We start from the raw sequence: 18,352 nt of genomic DNA on the forward strand, positions 1-18,352 counted from the left end.
TCTGGCCTCATAACTTCTCCCAAGTAGGGAAGTGGTGACGGCCTGGACAGGAAGCCGAGTGTCCAGGGCCGAGCAGCTGTGGCCAGTGCTCCATTTCCGGCCCCAGGCCTCAGGCCTGGTTCACCATCGCCGGGCAACTCCCAAAACATGCTCGTGGTTTGGGTGAGGGGCAGAGAGCAAACAGCGGCCTGCATGGCCTGTGGGTGCCCTGCCCTGAAGCCGCACCCTGCAGCCACGTTCAGCAGGTGGCCATGTTGCACTTGGGGTGAGTGGCCGCTGCTCCTCCAGCCTCTGGCCTGTTCCTGTTCTGGGCCGCCAGGATCATGACTGTCGCAACACTCCACGTGAGAACAGCCACCATGGCATCCTTCAAGTGCCTGGGTGGCGTGGACACCACTGGGCTTTGGCCTGCCCAGCAGGACTGCTACCCGGACCCCCACCCAAGGGACACAGCCTCTGCCCGTCCCCCCAGATGGTCCTGTGGCGCTGGGAGTGGTGAGCCTGGATCTGCCTCCGAGAACAGCGGTGCCCGCCAGCTGTGCCCGGGCCCTTGTGGAGCTGCTGCTGTTGCACGAGTAAAGGCGCCACGCCAGCCCAGCCACTGCCACGGGAGTTGCAGCAGCGTGTGGGGTTCCTCCGTGCCTGGCGTCCACACTCTGTAAGTGACTTGTCTTTCCCAGCTCTCCGGCCAAAGACAGAGTCCTGATGCAGACCAAATGCGGAGGCACGCCGAGGGGCCCGGGACAGAGTGGCCACCCGGCCTCCAGCCGCTCCCACCAGGCCCTGCTCGGGGTCAGCGGGTGTCTGCTGGGTTCCCAACCCAGCCAGGCAGTGCTGCACTAGGGGCTGGTTATGGGGGAAGCTTCTAGAAAGCGATGCCTGTCACATCTGCCTACTCGTGCTTAGCCACCCAGTGAGGTCTGATGTGGACCAGAAACCACACACCGTGGTTTCTCCTTTTCTTATTTTTTTTTTTCTTAGAAAACATTTCTATTTACAGCACTGAGTTATGACATGTAAATAATGTACATGTGTATTGACTTCTGGAGCATCTGTAATTGTGTATATACTCCCAAAGCCTGCATGAAGAAACTCTATTAATATCAAAATATATATTGATATTTTGTTGTAAAGTGAACAGTTGGTAAAATTAGCAGCTGCTGACTGGCAGGGCTCTGACCCTGTGTTCGTGGAAGAAGCCGAGGACAGCTCCCCACGCGGGAGCCCTCCCGAGTGAAAAACGGACACAGGCTGATGACTTCGCTGCTGTTTATATACTATATAAATTTTACATGCTGTATATTTACAGTGGGGCAAGTGCTTTTAATCTTTAAAAAAACAAAGATCAAACTTTAGACATCTCTGAACAACACAAACTGTATAAGCCATACAGATTATTCAGCTACAACTGTATTCAATACAGTTCTCCCCACCCCGTCTCCTGATGCAGGACCAGTGAGTTGTATCACAGTTTGATAGCATATCCATAGTAAAAATAAAATCACAGTATGATTTTGTCTGTAACTAGAAACCTTAAGGGACCAAGCTGACAACTCAGACTCCAGTATCATATAGTCAAGACAAGAGACACTGTATAAAAAAGTTATGTAATAAAAACATACTGTAGGCTTTACAAATAATGTTTGGATTATACATTCATAATGTAAATACTCATCATAACTGGTCAATTGATTGGAATAGTTCCACAAAGTTCAAAAACAGAACTTGTCTATAAAATACATCTTCAAATCTTGAATACAACTAAAATATGAAGCCAATTAGTTTCTAGTGTCAGACATTACGGATGACAGAGGGCCCTCGCAGGCCTGCCTGAGCGCGTGCGGCTCTTTAAATAAGTCTTTAAGTTAAACACACCGACGTCATTTTGTACGTGTGGTTCCCGGCCCCCCGCTCGGCCTTGCACCAGGTGCCTGACGTGGGGGGACATTACGTGAAGGGTCGACCTGAGGCTGAAGGAAGCAGCATTTGAGATGTTGGGTTCCAGGGCGTTATCTTCAAGGTGATCTCTGTACACGGTATCTTACAAGGGTCCACGGTTGTAGAAAGTGTTCGTCCACTTGGAATAAGGGCAATTAAGAAAAGGTAAAAACTAAAAAAAAAAAATTCTCCATGGTAAAATCTGTACAGTATTTACCAAAGCAGCACCACGCAGATCTGGACAAGGTTACTCTCTGTGTTTATAATTTAAGCTGGGTTGGGGATGGCTTCTGTTGAACACGGTCAATCTGAAAGAGAGGTGGGAGGCGTTGGGGCCTGGGGTGGCCACCTCCCCGAGCTCCTGCCAGCAGCTGTGCCCTCACTGAGGGACGCTCACACTGAGGCCCAGCGCCTCCCAAGACCCACTGGCACCCGGCAGTGGCCTTCACCTCGGCCAGGCCTCCGGTCACCCATCCAAATGCTAGCCAGGCCTGACTCGGCCACTCACAGTGGCTCTCTGCCCCAGCAAGTGTGGCTGCAGGCAGCACCCCGCAGGCTCTGATGGGGCCACTGCCTGGAGGAAGGGCCGCACGGCACCCTGGCAAGTGGAGGGCCTGGTTCTGAGTCCACAGGCTGCCCCTGGTGGGCTGCAGCCGAGCTGCATGACCCTGTGCCCACAGCCCCTTCAAGAGTGCACCCCAGGGGAGCAGCTTACCATGACTAGTGGGGTTTTGAGGCTGAGTTTTCAATCACCTGGAAAGCAAAATCAGGAAACATTTCAGTACCAGGCTTACCAAGTCGGTGCTGCCCTCTGCGCTGTGCATGGGCAGTGGGCATGAGCACACCCACTGCAGGCACAAAGCCCATCTGACCCATGCAGCAAGGCCTCCATGTGGCACTAGGGTCCTTCCTGGGGAAGGAGGCAGTGCAGGCGGCGGCCCGACACCCACGAGCACCCCCTGTTGTAGTGCTCTGCGGGGCTAGAGCAGAGGCTGCCTGCTCCAGGAGCACGCCAGGCTCCCAGGTGAGATGCCACCTGGCACTGTGCAGGCACTCAGGCCTGGCCCCCAGGATGGGGTGTCCTGGCAGATTGTGGGACCCTGCCCGAGACAGCACAGGCTCAGCATGGTGGTACAGTGAGTCAAGCCAAGCCTTGCAACATCCCCCCCCCCGCCGGAAGGAGCAGCCTGGCTGCTCCACTTCCCATCCAGCTCCCTGCTCGTGGCCTGGGGAAGCCGCGGAGGACATGCTTGGGACCCTGTATCCATGTGGCAGACCAGAGGAAGCGCTTGGCTTAGGCTCTGCTCAGTCCCAGTTGTTAAAGGCCATCAGAAAAGTGAGCTGGCAGATGAGCTGTCAGTCTCGCTCTCCTAACTCTGCCTTTCAAATTCACAGATAAATTTAACTCTGTAAGAGAAACCACTGCCCTGGCTCGCCCTTAGCACTGGGCAGTGGGAAGCTGTGGCCCCCGGGGCCTCTCCACACAGCGCCCAGCACCCACTCCCACCTCCCCTGCACGGTGAGTGCAGACGTGGCCAGCGAGGTGCCCCACCTACCAACAGCAGTTCAAGCTGCTCTGAGCTGCAACTGCTGCCCACCCAGGCCTGCGCACCTCACCCTGGGGTTCATCTGTCCCTCCAACACACAGTGCATGTTGGCTGTGGCCGCTGGAGGAGATAGGCCTCTCCCAGGACAAAGAGCCGACACCCTCATGGGCCATGGTGGCCCTGGGTGGCGGCAGGGGACCAACAGCTTTATGCCCCCAGGCCCTGGCAGTATCTGCAGGTATGCCCGGCTGTGCCTATGCGTCCCCAGACAGCGCACAGCAAGGCTCAGGGCTCCTTCCAGGGTCCAGTGCCTGGGGATGATCGAGGACGACACCAGCCCAGGTGCCCTCAGGCAGCAGGGCAGTGCTAGGCGAGGGGAGACCCAGCGCGCAGCACCCACGCCCCCGCTCAGGGCAGCCTTGGGAGGCGCCAGCTGCACACCCTGCACCTCAACTCACAGAACCCATGTCCTGTACAAGGCAAACACGCAGCCCCCCAGGCCTGTACCTGCACTTCCCAGCAGGGTCCAGCTCTGAGCGAATGGTCTGAGGCACCGAGGACCCTGGCACCATGGCAGGTGGGGGCTGGCCCCCCAGCGCGCCTGCCCCGTCCTCTCCTGCACCCAGCACCCTAACTCTCCCATCCCGTCCCTCCCCCAAAAGAACCGACCAGCCACACTGGGCAGTCTACTTCCTCAGTCCCAAGGAGCACCTCTTACCCTGGCCATGCTCGGACAGGCGACACCTGCTGGCCCTGCCCTCCAGCCGCAGCTGCTGGGCTTTCTCGCGGAAAGGCCCCAGGCTTTCCCCGGGCAGGGCAGCGGCAAGCGGGAAGCTGCCCTCGGCCCTGTGCCAGCGGTCCCCAGTCTCACAGCTCGTGGCTTTCGGCAGGCCTCGCCCAGGGGCCTTCGCCAAGTCCCGCGATCTCCTCGAACGCCTCTTTTTCTTCTTCTTCTTCTTCCGGTGGCGGTGGAGGTCCGCGTCCGAGTTTGCTCCCGCCAGGTCTGAATCCTGATGCCTGTGAAAGCAGCCGGCGTCAGCCAACTGCCAGCCAGGCCGCCCCGGGGACCACCCGGCACGCCTTTCCTGGAACCCGCCGGGCACCCTGGGCACCCGGCTGTCCGGGCCAGCTCCAGGGACCACACAGTCCTGCCCTCCCCCGCACTCCCCCACACAAGGTAGTGTTTTCAAAACAGCACAATGCCCCACTCAGATTTCCACTGGCCAGAAGAGAGCTGGCGGCCCAGCCCCGGGTCGCAGGGTCCCTACCCTGGAGGGCCGGGCCGAGGGCAGTGGGCACGGCTGGGCCAGCCAGTCCCCGCGGGCGCCCTCTCACCTGCAGTCCCGCTCTCGGTGTTTATCTTTGGATTTTTTCTTTTTCTTCGACTTTTTGTGCTTCTTGGCTTTCGGCTCCTCCACCAGGTCCCTCTGCGGGCTCCGAGGGGCTTTCCTGGCCGCGTGGCTGTCATGGCTCCTGTCGCCGTCCACACTGCCGTACCTCCGCTTCCGGGGCCGCAGCTCCTCGTGCTCGTGAAACCGCTCGGCGAGGCTGGCAGCGCCATCGTGAGCCACCTGGGCCACCTTCCCGGGGCCCGGGGCCGTGGTGGCCGTGCGGGTGCCGTGCGCGTGGTGCCGCTGCCTGTCCCTGGCCAGGGTCTCGGAGCCCCGGCTGCTCCAGCGGTAGTCCCTGCAGGGCCGGCCACTGTGGAAGGGCTTCCAGTCCCGGGCCGCGTACGGGGCGTACCTGTCGTGGTAGTACCTGCACTTGTCCCACCGCATCCTGTCCGGGTAGTACTTGCCCCGGGCCCACGTGTGCTCGCTCTCTGATGGGTGGCACCTGCTCCAGCCCTGGGCCGAGGCGCTCCTGGGGCGTGAGTGGTGGTGGCCGTAGGTGCCCAGGGAGTGCCGGTCGCCGGGGCTCAGGGGGTGCTGGGCGCCGCAGGGCTCGGCCGGGTGGCGCTCGGGCCGGGCCCGCTCCCGGCCACAGTGCCGCTCCCGGTGCCGGTGCTCCGGGGTCTTGCCGCGGCTCTCCCACGCGTGCTCCCCGCTGGAGGAGCGGTCCCGCCAGGTGCGGTAGTGGCCCCGGTCCACCTTCCGCGGGCCGCCCACTCTCTCCTTACCCGGAGACCGCTCCAGGCCGCTGTGCCCACCTTTGCTCTCCTCGCCCCTCTCCCCGCGGCTCTGCCTGGAGCCCCCTTCAGGCTGGCTTCCTGCGGTCCTGGCCGGCTGGGCACGGGGCGTGGCAGGCCCCTGGGGGTCACAGCCCCGGTCCCCGCTGAGGTGCACTGACAGTGTGCGCTCACAGGCAGCCTCGGCAGATGCCGTGGGCACTGGGCTCAGCTCAGCTGCCCTCTCCAGGGGCGCTGGGTCCGAGGGACTGCCCGCCAGAGGCCCTGTCACCTCCTGTGGTGGGCTGCCAGGGGCCCCGGAGCAGCTGCCATAGTCCTGCTGGCAGAGCTGGCTGTCCCCAGCGGCAGGCTGGGGGCTGGGGCACAGGCCGCTGGCCCCGGGCACGGGCTCCTTGGCTGCTGCAGAGGCCTCGTCAGGGCCTTCTTTGGTGGGGGCGCCCCCAGGGTCGGAGGGCGGCAGGGCCTTCCGGCTGCTCCCCACGGGGCCGGCTGCCCTGTCCCATGTCTCCGGTGGCGCTGCCCCAGCCTCGGGCTCGGGCTCTGCTGTGGGATCCTCTGGGGTGCTCTCCACCGCCGGTGCCAGGCAGCTGCCGCTAGGACAAAAAGAGCAACAGTGAGCCCGTGGACTGGATGCTTGGTAAACACCTCCAATGAAAGAATCTCAACTGAATTTGAACTATGGAAATGCAACAGGTGGAGCAATCCACCGTGGGGGGAGGGTTTGGGGGAATCCCAGTGCATATAAAAATGTATCACATAATGCAATGTAATTAATAATAAAAAACAAATTAAAAAAAAAAAAACAGTGAGCCCGAAGGGTACACCGCGCCTACACTCGTGCGGTCAGCCCTGCGGACCTCCTGTGGGCAGCATGACCCCAGCAGGCCGGCGGTGGCCTCTCCTGCTCTGGCACCTGCCACGGAGCCTCAGCAAACAGATGGCACTCGCCAGAACCCCCCACCAATTCCACCGCAATCGCTTCTCACACACAGTCAGGAACCATGGAAGCTGCACAGTGGCCTGCATGGGCAACTGCCAACCATGCCCAGCTTCTAGAGTGGGCAAATATGCAGTCAGGGCCTGCACGACGGCACAGTGGGTTAAGCTGCCATTTGTGGCTACTTCACTTCCAATTCAGCTTCCTGTTAATGACCTAGGAAAGCGGAGGGTTAGGAGACCCAGAGGTAGTCCTGGCTTCAGCCTGACTCAGCCCCAGCTCTTGCAGCCATGTGGGGAGTGAACCAGTAGATGGGAGACCTCTCCCGTGGAGTACTCCGATCCTCCCGGGACTCCGTCTTCCCCACTCCGTCCCCCAGCGGCGCCTCGCCCTGCACGCTCACTCTCCGCCGACACTGGCGCTTCTTACCTCGTCTCGCCTGCCGCGCCTTTCGCTTTGCTATTGAGCGTGCAGGTCTCTAAGATCTCGTCTTCTGGGAGAGATGGCAAAGGAGCAGGTGTCAACTACAATAAAAACAGAGACACAGCAATGCCGGCTGCCAGCTCATGCCCCCCACTAGCCCACCTGCCTGGCGACACCCACTCACCTTTCCAGGAAGACCATTGGCCTTAGCAAAGGCGCTTTCTGCGGGCGCAGCAGCTGGGACTTGACAGCTAGCGCCGTCCACAGACAGCCCGTTTCCCGTGGGTTCGCCGTCCGCACCGTCCGCACCGTTAGCACCACTGACAGGCTCCTGCGGGCAGGCTGGGCTGCTTCCGGCCTCGGCGCGGGCAGGAGGGGAGTTCTCGGCCAGCCCGCCCCCGACTCCGTTCTCTCGGCGCAGGCCCTTGGGCTCCTCGTCAGACTCCTCCGATGACTCGGCGGCGTAGGGCACTAGCACGCCGGGGCCGAGCTGGGCCGAGCCGTTGACCATGGGTGCGGAGCAGGCTGCGGCGGGGGCGGCGGGCTTGGGGCCGGCTGCGTTCGAGGTAGGCTGTGCTGCGGGGGTAGAGACGGTGGAGCAGGGGCCCGGCTTGCTCGGGCTCTCCGAGGGACTGCCGGGGAGGCCGGCTGGAGGCGGACCTTGGCACACAGGCAGCTTGCTGTGGAGACTGATGGTGATTTTCTGCTTCTTGGGGTGTTCTGCAGTAACAGAGGACCTGCTCACCGACCAGCTCGGAACCGAAGTTGAGGCGTGCACGGGACTAGCTCTGTTGACACTGGAACCCCCACTCGGACTGGACATGCAACTGCTTGGTGTGTCTTTCAATGGTCCAGTCCCATTTAATTGAGGAGGATTCTGGAAGGAAAAAACCCAAAGCCCGTCAGCGCGTGCGCCACGTGGCCCCGGCACAACCTGGCCCACAGGCCCCTCCCTGTTTGGTCTTTTCCCTTTTTTTTTTTTAAGATTGATTTATTTTTATTAGAAAGGCGGATATACAGAGAGGAGAGACAGAGAAGATCTTCCGTCCGATGGTTCACTCCCCAAGTGGCTGCAATGGCTGGAGCTGAGCCAATCCGAAGCCAGGAGCCAGGAGCTTCTTCCAGGTCTCCCACACGGGTGCAGGGTCCCAATGCATTGGGCCGTCCTCGACTGCTTTCCCAGGCCACAAGCAGGGAGCTGGATGGGAAGCGGGGCTGCCGGGATTAGAACCGGCGCCCATATGGGATCCTGGCGCATTCAAGGCGAGGACCTTAACCGCTATGCTATCGCACCGGGCCCCTTTTCCTTTTTTCTAACAGGTGTCACACACCTACAAACAACCTCTCTTTTCTCCTACCATCTCCTACCCATATACACTTCCATATTTTCTTCTAAGATTTATCAGTTAAAAGGCAGAGTTGGAGAGAAACCAGGACAGACAGAAAAAGAGATCTCCCATTCACTGGTTCACTCTTCAAATGCAAAGCCAGGAGCTTCTTCCAGGTGTCCACGTGGGTGCAGGAGCCCTAGGCCTTGAGCTGTCCACCCTTCACTGCTTTCCCAGGCCACAAACGGAACTGGACGGGAAGTGGAGCTGCTGGGACAGGAACCAGGGCCCATATGGGATGCGGGTGCCAAGAGGGGAAGGCGCCCTCCCCCGTCCTGCCCCCAATGCTTGCCACAGGCCTAGTCTCCTAGCAGCTGCCTGGCACATGAGACAAAAGTGTTGGTGAGAACACACTGTCCCTCTGGGCACGCCACCACCCCACTCCTCCTCAGCGGGCTTCCTGGGGAGTCGTCCCTGTAAGGGAGACGACCCTACGCCTGCGAGGCGACCCTACGCCAAGGGGGCTTCTGCTCCAAGCCCCCAGCCCTGTGGTCCTCCCCTGTAGTGGCCCCAAGGGAAAAAGTATTTCTTAATATCTCAATCAGCCATTATTTTAACACTGGCAGGTTTCACAAACAAAAGCGAAAACAACAAGCAAAACAAAATACTCCGCACCTCTCGACTTCTCCAGGGCCTCCTCGCCCAGGGGGCACCCGGGCTGAGCTGGGAAGCCAAGCCCAGGAAGCAGTCTGCTGCCCAGCCCGGGCAGTCAGTGTGATCATTCAAGGCAGACTCAAAGGAAGAGCTACACCCAGCACCGTAACAGCTCTAATCCCAGGTGTGCCCACTTGGGCAGCCCCACTCGTGAGCTGCGCAAAAGCAGGCCGGCTCTGTGGAGACGGGCACCGTGAGACACAGGGCCAGGGTCAAAGCCAGCGGGCGGCAGCCAGGAGACGCACGCTCCTGATGGACCAGTGCAGGTGAGGCAGCCTGCTCAAAGGGCGGCGACACTGGAGCCCAACCCTGAGGACCCCCCCGGCTGGGGTCTGGCTGGCAGCCGGGGTACCCACACCCCACAGTGGCTGGCTTTCATCTGGGGCTTCCTGCTCATGTATGCCCTCAGAGGCAAGAGTGACACGTCAAGTCACTGGGTCCTGCCACCGCCTGGCCCCTGCAGGCGTCTGGGGGTGAGCTGGCAGACGGGGACTCTGAACTTGACATATACAGCCGCTGACTAGCACAGAAGCCATGGCGGAGCGACAATGCAGAGCACCCGGCACTCCTGCAAGGCGGAGCGACAATGCGGAGCACCCGGCACTCCTGCAAGGCGGAGCGACAATGTGGAGAGCCCGGCACTCCTGCATGGCGGAGCGACAATGTGGAGCACCCGGCACTCCTCCATGGTGGAGCAACAATGCAGAACGCCCGGCACTCCTTGGCATCACCCCACTCCTGTCTGGAGGCTCCTGCACGTCTAAACAGTGCATGAGGGAGCTAAGAACACCAGCTGCACCCAAGGACATGGCTGCGGCCTCAGGACGCACTGAGCACTGGTTACCTTCAGCATGTGGGAGGGGAGCTGCGGGCCGATGAAGCCCGGCGTGGCCTGCTTGCTGCTGACCCCCCGCTGACTGAGGAGCGGGCGGGGAGACGACTGGCCAGGGCTGTGGGTGGCATGAGGGAGCTCACCTCCATTCTTCACGTCGTGGGACCTGCAGAGAAAGGGGGGCACATTCCTCGGTGAGACAGAACATCTCTGAAAAGATTCAACGGCAAGTTCAACAGCTCTCTCAGCTCCTCAGGAGAAAAGGGTGGGGAGCTGGGTGTGGGTCACACCCCCGCCTCCAGGTCCCTGCCCGTACCGGGCCAGCAGCAGGGGCAGCAGGCAAGGCTCATGCTTGGGTCCCGCCCCCGGGGGGGACCTGGGAGGAGTTCCTGGCCCCCAGGCGCCGGAGGAGTAAACCAGCAGGGGAGAAGTCTACTGTTCTGCCTTGCAAATATACACGTGTAAGTTATGTATGTTGTTATTATTTATTACATACAAATTGTGTATGTTTTGCATATATTGTATACAAGGAATTCTGTTTTTATGTTCCGCTGCACCGAGCTCACCCGTGTATTCCCTAAGGCCGAGGTCAGCTGAGGCAGGCGTTAGCCCAGGCCACGTGGGGAAAGGGCGTCTCCTGCGCCCTCAGGGGCAGCTCCTGCCCAGCCCTGGCGGAGCACACTCCAGGCTGCAGCTCACAGCTGTTTTCCAAACCAGCGGACTGTTTCAGAGTACGTTCTCCAAGCACTGAAACCACATCACGGCTACACTCCTCCCAGCTGCACAGCACCCCAACACCTCGGTGTGTCATGTCCACAGCTGCTACACTCCTCCCAGCTGCACAGCACCCCAACATCTCGGTGTGTCATGTCCACAGCTGCTACACTCCTCCCAGCTGCACAGCACCCCAACATCTCGGTGTGTCATGTCCACAGCTGCACAGACGAGCAAGTTCTCCATTTTCCACCACCGAAGACATTCTGGAGGACGCATTAATGTTTTCTCCAAAACGTGGGTCAGCAAGTCCAGGTTTGCAGGACAAGCCGCGGCCTGCGCTCGGCAGTGGGCAGTGGGCAGCGGCCAGGCCAGGGCTGAGCCTGCCAGCCGCCCTCCTGGCCCACGCCCGCCCTCTCTGCACCTGCCCAGGTGAAGTGAACTCAAGAGCAGCCCCCCTCCTCTCCAGCACATGTAACTCATCAAGAAGCTACTGGGCTGGTTCGTCTTTTTCAAGATTTATTTAGTTAGTTATTTTGAAAAGTAGAGTTACACAGAGGGAGAGGGCGAGGGACAGACTGAGACAGAAGAGAAGGAGTCCACCCACTGGCCACCAAACAACCGCAACAGCCAAGCCTAGGCCAGGCTGGAGCCAGGAGCCAGGTGTTTCCTGTAGGTCTCCCAGGTGGCTACAGGAGTCCAAGGCCTTGACTGTCCTCCTCTGCTCTCCCAGGCCACAGGCAGGGAGCTGGGTTGGAATGCAGCAGCTGGGTCCTGAACTGGTGTATAATGGATGCCCCCACCGAGCAGCAGCTTTACCTGGTACACCACAGCACCAGCCCAAACGTGCCTGTTTTAAAAAAACCACTGGGGGCTGGTGATGTGACACATCAGGTTAAGACCTCACACGCAGAGCTGGCAGCCCAGCAGCCACCAGTGCCAATCCGCACTGCTCCATTTTTTTAAAAAACCTTTTTAAAAAGATTCATTTATGTATTTATTATTGGAAAGTCTGACCTTTTGAGCTCTAATCAACTATGTAAAGATCATTAAAAAAAAAGTCAGATTTACAGGGAGAAGGAAAGACAGAAAGATCTTCTGTATGCTGGTTCACTCCCCAAGCAGCCGCAGCGGCTGCAGCTGAACCAGTCCAGAGCCAGGAGCCAGGAGCCAGGAGCTTCTGGGTCTCCCACACGGGTGCAGGGTCCCAAGGCTTTGGGCCGTCCTCGACTGCTTTCGTAAAACACAAGCAGGGAGCTGGCTGGGAAGCGGGGCCGCCGGGGGACCAACGAGCGCCCATATGCTGTCCAGATGGGATAGCACAGCAAAACGAGGACTTCAGCCACTAGGCTACTGACCTGGGTCCACTGCTCTACTTCTGAATCCGCTCCCTGCTACTGAGCCTGGGAGGGCAGCAGAGGATGGCCCGGGGAGCCTGCACCCACGTGACAGGAAGTGGCTCCTGGCTTCAGCCCTTCCCGGCCTGGTCCTGATCACTGTAGCTATTTGGGAGCGAACGAGCGGATGACAGACTTCTCTCTGTAGCTCTGCCTTTCAAATACATACATGGTTAAACAGGTGAAGGGCAAGGTGAGGGTGTGATGGGGAGCAGCCGACAGGATGCTTCCGACTCACCTGATGTAAAACAGAACGTAAGCCTGCTGACTGAGGACCGATCTGATGTCACTGGTGGACACGATGGAGTCGTTCATCTGATACCAGAGCCCGTTGCTGGCCTGCAAACAGTGTGTGAGGACGTGAGGCTCAACACGGACCACAACTAGGCGACACGTAAGAAAAACACACACCCACACTTGAACTCCAGCAGTGTCCCACTTGCCTGTCGAAGGCCAATGCTTACAGCAGTTGCTGTAGCACTGATGAGCCGAGTCGGCTGCCCTTACCTTGATGTAGCAGAAGTAATGGCCAGCATGGCAGTTAAAGCCCGTGTGCACCAGCACTGCATACAAAACATAAATGATTGGCTCTCCGTTTGGCTGAGACATGTACGGCCGAATGTCAAGGTACTCGGGATACTTCACGTCCTGCACAGCAACCGGAAGGAGAGGGACCATTAACGCGGCAGCACACGGCAAGGAGAGGGGACCGTTAACGCGGCAGCACACGGCAACCCGCTCCCGCAGGGCACAGCGGCTGGGTGGCAGTCCACCCTGCTGCTACAGGCTCCTTCCCGGGCCACCTTCACAGACATGTCCCTGGCCATGAGTGGACTGGGCGAAATCTCACTCTGCTGGCTCGTTTCCTTTCAGTGGGTTAGGGCCCTGTAAGGGAATCCTTCCCATGGTAACACCATAGCAAAAGTGGACCCAACCATCACATTCCAGTAAACTATGAATGGACTGTTCATTTCTCTTGCACATTATTCAAGGGAAACCCAGTCAGAAAACAAGTGTGCAACCAAGGAAATGAGCTTTGGTGAGAGTGGCGAGTTCCAGCAGGGGAAGTCCTGTTTGGATTCCAGATTCCACCCACTGTCCCTGCGCTGGAAATGAAAGCTTGGCTATGGAGCCCAGCACACAGCACTGGCCAGCCTCTTCCCTGGAGTACCAGCTTGCCAGTGCGGTGATAACACACACTCACACGCACACCCCCCAGAACTGGCTCAAATGCTGCAGGAATGCAGAAAATCAACAACACTGTTCAGGCAAGTCACTTCTGACCCTTCCCCGCTGCCGACACCAAGGCCTGCTGAGGCTCCCCTGGCAGTGAACGCCCACTCTGTACCTTTGCAATCTTCCCACCAGTGAAGTTGGCAAAGCGCTTCAGAGAGAGCGTGAGCACGTTGGAGGACCTGTGGATCGTGAACCTCTTGGACGCAGGAACCATCTTCTTACACCTCGCAACAGATGGAAGAGTTGATATTAACGTGGGGACTACTGGGGGGTTAGCCTGCCGGCACTTCTCTGAGGCACCTTAAGCTTCCACAAGAAGACAGGGCACGAGCAGCACTGCCACCTGCTACCAACAGCAACAACAGCAAAAGGAAAAACTAAGGGAAAGACTGCTCAATCAGCATAAAATGGGGACAAGGTCATTCTGAAACACCAAGTCACACAAGCCACATGAATGCTAAACTCAGGGCAACTCCACTCCACACACACTGGAAAACAAGCCAAATATAAAGGAACAAAAATAAAATTAGAAATACCAAGTGAAACTCAACACAGAGGATACCCTCACGGTCGGAGGAGGAGGAGGAGGGGGAGCCTCTTCCTTCCAAAGTGAGCGTTTGGTAACAGGAGGGGGAACTCCTCCAAGATACATGAAACCAGGGTTTCCTTTTCTTTTCTGTTTTTTTTTTTTTTTTTTTGGAGAGGCAGATTTTACAGAGGGAAGGAGACAGAGAAAGATCTTCCACTTGCTGATTCACCCCCAAGGGCGTCAATGGCTGAGGCTGAGCTGATCCTAAGCCAGGAGCCATGAGCTGCTTCCTGATCTCACACGGGTGCAGGGTACCAAGGTTCTGGGCCGTCCTCAACTGCTTTCCCAGGCCACAAGTAGGGAGCTGGATGGGAAGTAGAACAGCTAGAACACAAGCCAGCGCCCAAATAGGATCCTGGTGCATACAAGGCAAGGATTTAGCCACTAGGCTACTGCACCAGGCCCAGAAACAGGAGTTTCTTAAAAACTGGCTATCTTCCAACAGCATCTGTGTGGGCTGGACAGTGGAGCTGGCTGGGTTGAACTAGGCTTCAATGCCCACTGACATGTGTGAGAGCTGAATGGGATGTGGGACAGACTGGACTAGTCTGCTGCACATACTGCCAAGCACGGGAACCAGGGCAGAGGGAGGGCTGCTGGGAGTTATTGTGGGTCGCTCTGACTAGGCTGCAGCTCCCACTGGTTCAAGTGAGGACCGAGTGTGTGCTGGGCAGAATCAGGCTGCACTGCAACACCCATGGGTTCCAGTGGAAGACAGGGCTGGAAACAGAACCGACCCACCAACTGCAACCACCAGCTGATTGGGGCGATGGACTGTGCCAGGCCCTGCACTTGCAAGTACACACAAGAATCTGTTCTGGGATCACCTCAGACAAAGCTCCTTTTGGGGATCTCCCCAACTGAACTGCTGGACTCAGAACCCTAACCATGAAGAGAAGTGCAGGTTCCATGGTCTGCCATGGAGTGCAAGTGCCAGAGCCGAGCCTCCTCAGAGGCTCAGACGGAGCAGTGGAGAGCATAACCAGGTGCACATGGAGGATATGGCAGTCCATCAGAAACTGCAGAGGACACCTGGCACCACAACAGAGGACAGAACAAATCAGTCAACTACCCCAGCCACATGTTGGTAGTGAAAAACTGGGCAAACGGAGACTCTAAGGTGGACTATGTCAATCAGTGGATTCTGCAGCGACCTCATCGTGCTTGGAATGGCAAGACTGGCAGCAATTCAGAACTGTTGAACTATCAAAACCACTTGAGCAAGACCCTCGGAGCATGCCCCACTTCAGGACCTGGGGTGGGTGGGAGACTGGGTGGGGCTTCTCCCTTTATCTCCCCCTTGACCCCAGATACAGGAAAAAAACAATGTGCAAATAATAGTGTTACCCACTTTCCTGTAGCCCTTCAACCTTTGTGCCCTAATTGACTGTGTAAAGATTGTCAAAAATAAAGGAAAAAAAAACAAACACTGGCTATCTTCAGGGACTGGCGCGATGGCTCAACACTGGCTACGCCTCAGTGTGCCAGCCCTGCCATCCCATACGGACATGTGTTTCTCTCCTGGCTGTTCCACTTCCCTTCCAGCTCCCTGCCTGTGCCCTGGGAAGGACGGCCCAAAGCCTTGGGACCTGCACCCACGCGAGCCCAGAAAGAGGCTCCTGGCTTCGGACCAGTTAGCTCCGGCTGCTGCAGCCGCTTCGGGAGGGATTCCTTGGTTCCAGGTCTTTCTCTGTCTCTCCTCTCTATAAATGCCCCCCTTAAGCAAAAAAATTTTTTAAAAAGGTTATCTTCATTTTTGGGAGAAATGAATAATTAAAACCCAAGGTTCCCAATAGCTATGAACCCAGACTTGAGTCTCCTATGCCACAGAGAGCGCTCAACTAACCTGCGACAAAGTGGCTTCCCACCCCACCACAAGCCCTCTCAGCCAAGTCAGGCAGGAAGTGGCTCCAGCCACAGGCACAGGCGCAGCTACAGGCCACGGGAGAGCCCCGCCACCTGCCGCAGCCATGCGTGCCGGCAAGCAAGTGCCAGGCTCCTCAGGGCTGGGGCTGTCCACTAGGAGGAGGGGGCTGAGAGGCAGTACACTGCATCCTTCCTGCACCTCGGGCCACAGCGTCTGGTCTCCCCAAGACCCAGGCTGCGAGCGGGGCAGCTGGCAGAGGCTTCCCAGTCACACCATCGTACTTGCTGCACTTGTAGGAGTTCTCTCCGTCCAGCTGTTCCGGCTTCACAAACTGCTCCAAGGCCTTGTTCACGCTCTGCGCGGCCTGGGACGAGGAAGCACACACGTCACCCGCGCTGTCACGGGAGCGAGGCAGAGCCGCAGACAACAAAGCACATCATGCTACAGACAGCCTGTCCTCGGTCATGGTCACGCCCCTCTATCTACACGCTTCATCTTTTCCCTTCCATCAAACACTAAGCAGTTTAAAGAGAACAAAAATATGGAAAGAGGTTGCTAGCTAGAGCATCAATCAAAAGAGAGTAAAACTGAAAACAAGTGTGTACGAAGCACCCAGCCAACGACTGTGTCAACAGCGCTGGGCCTGCACAGGCCCACCCACACACACGTGTGCAGAAAGGGCTCCCCCAGAATCACAAACACCACGTGCCAGACAGACCAGGCATAACCTTGTTTTGTAGAAAAAACAAATGATATATTCTGGAGCAGGACCACGCCATGAAAAGAACCCAGGGCAGGGTGTACAAGCCGCATGGCGCAGCCACTGCCACCAGGCGCGAGGCCCACCTCCACCCAGCAGCCCACTGCGTCACCACAGGAGGGCTAGCGGTGCCAACACAGTGCCCGGAGGTTTCTTATATTGTTTATTTGTTACGTTTACATAATCACCTCCAACGGAAAGCCATCAAGTCAACAGTTTCAATTCTAATCTCTGACAAGCACAAATTATAGACAGACTACAGTTATAGGAGAGAAACATGTCTTAAGTTCAACTAAACAAGACTTATGGAGCTTACCTTTATCTCCAATGTAATATCAAGATATGGGTCAAAAGTATCAGAAACGCCCTTGCAATTTAAACATTTGACTGAAATAAAAAAAAATGTCGAAGATAAGCAAAGAAAACCTTGAAATGACAATACAAATATTGCTTCAAACCAAAAATTGCACAGAATACAATTTTCCTCCATTGGACTAGGCAAAAATACTTATTAATGCAGATTACACAACGGGCTGATGTCATAAATTTGGATCCTTACACACTAATGGTTGGACTACAAGTCGTCACATCTTGGAAAGACACCACAGCAATACTAAAGTGTGTAACACACGCACTGTGACACGGTGTGGATGGCTGTGCATGTGTGCACACTTGCACTCAGACGGAAGGCAGGTGGCACGGGCATGCTGAGACGCACCAGCAGTGCCACCGCCACCAACTACTGCCACCGGGCAAGCCTGCTGGACCTCCTGGGCTCAATCACCAGCCATCTCTGACATGCAAATACAGAGTCACGCCCGGCCCGGCGCCCCCAGGCTGCCGCACGGAGGAACTATTAAACAGCGGCGGCAAGCTGGCGCTGCCCGGGGGAAGGGCGGCCGTGGCGGAGCTCTTGTCATCACTACCCAGGGCATCCGTTCTGGGAAACCACACACACACAAACAAAACTTTACCTCTGGATCTTAGGTATCCTCCAAATATCTGACAAACCAATGTGGTGGCCTGGGTGTGTCTGTCCAACCTGAAAAACATCCAACAGCGGAGTTGGGAGACGGGCTCTGGCATCGTGGATGACACGACCAGACTTCACACTTACAGAGAATTCAAACAGCACAGACCCCCAAACACAAAGACCTCAGCACGCAGGGCAGAGAGTAGTCCTGCCCAGCCACAACAGTGAGGCCTGGGGGGAGCCAGCGTAGGCAAAGAGGCAGCATAGAGGCCGGCATTATGGGGGTCCTGAACTCCAGGCAGAAACCCAGGACTGAAGCAGGCAGCAGGGAAGACACCCCCGCAGAGCCTGTGGTCTGTGCAGGCGCAGTGGCTGCGCAGCGGGCAGTGGGCAGGCGGCTCTCTCCAAGGGAGACAGCAGCACCAGCAAGGGTCAGGCCCGGGGCCCACGCTCTTCTGGCCAGCCCCCCTCTCAGTCTGCGTTCAGGCTTTAAGAAGCTTCCTGGTAACTGATCACAGAGGGTGGGGGAGGGAAGGGAAAGCGACAAGGAGGGAAGGTGGGCCAGCACGTTGGCCTAGCACGTTAAACTGCTGCCATGCCATAGCAGGTGGAGCTGCCACTCAGTACACTGGCATTCCATACGGGCACCAGTTTGAGTCCACACTGCCTAACTTCCAACGCAGCTCACTCCTTTGCTTAATGAAAGCAGTGGAAGAAAACCCAGGTGCTTGAGCCCCTGCAGTAAGTGGCAGCCCTGGAGAAGCTCTGGACTTCTGTCCAGTGTGACTATTTGAGGAGTAAACCAGTGGATGAAAGATCTCCCTCTAAGTCTGCCTTCCAAAAAAAAAAAAAAAAGGAAGAAGGGAGGGAGGCAAAGAGAAAGAGAAAGAGAAAGAAATCAAGAAATCAGGTGTGCCACAGTGGAGGTCAACAGAGGAAGGGCCGGGGAAGGCCCCAAGGTGTGCTGCC

At 57.5% G+C, this 18,352-nt stretch overlaps 1 protein-coding gene across 1 annotated transcript in view; it reads right to left on the reverse strand.

The window, feature by feature from the left end:
• Positions 1-1,255: 1,255 nt before the first annotated feature.
• Positions 1,256-18,352, reverse strand: part of USP42 (ubiquitin specific peptidase 42) — a 46,602-nt gene continuing 29,505 nt past the window's right edge. The window contains exons 7-19 of the mRNA XM_058680280.1: positions 17,385-17,452; positions 16,727-16,797; positions 15,932-16,014; positions 13,307-13,418; positions 12,466-12,606; positions 12,197-12,297; positions 9,860-10,013; positions 7,158-7,850; positions 6,980-7,074; positions 4,821-6,206; positions 4,204-4,502; positions 2,654-2,691; positions 1,256-2,246 (exon numbers count right to left, since the gene is read on the reverse strand). Of these exons, the coding sequence (XP_058536263.1) occupies positions 2,684-2,691; positions 4,204-4,502; positions 4,821-6,206; positions 6,980-7,074; positions 7,158-7,850; positions 9,860-10,013; positions 12,197-12,297; positions 12,466-12,606; positions 13,307-13,418; positions 15,932-16,014; positions 16,727-16,797; positions 17,385-17,452 (3,211 nt within the window). The 3' untranslated portion in view covers positions 1,256-2,246; positions 2,654-2,683. The remainder of the gene's footprint in view (positions 2,247-2,653; positions 2,692-4,203; positions 4,503-4,820; positions 6,207-6,979; positions 7,075-7,157; positions 7,851-9,859; positions 10,014-12,196; positions 12,298-12,465; positions 12,607-13,306; positions 13,419-15,931; positions 16,015-16,726; positions 16,798-17,384; positions 17,453-18,352) is intronic.

Source organism: Ochotona princeps, chromosome 24, assembly GCF_030435755.1.
Source record: "Ochotona princeps isolate mOchPri1 chromosome 24, mOchPri1.hap1, whole genome shotgun sequence".
Classification (NCBI taxonomy): domain Eukaryota; kingdom Metazoa; phylum Chordata; class Mammalia; order Lagomorpha; family Ochotonidae; genus Ochotona; species Ochotona princeps.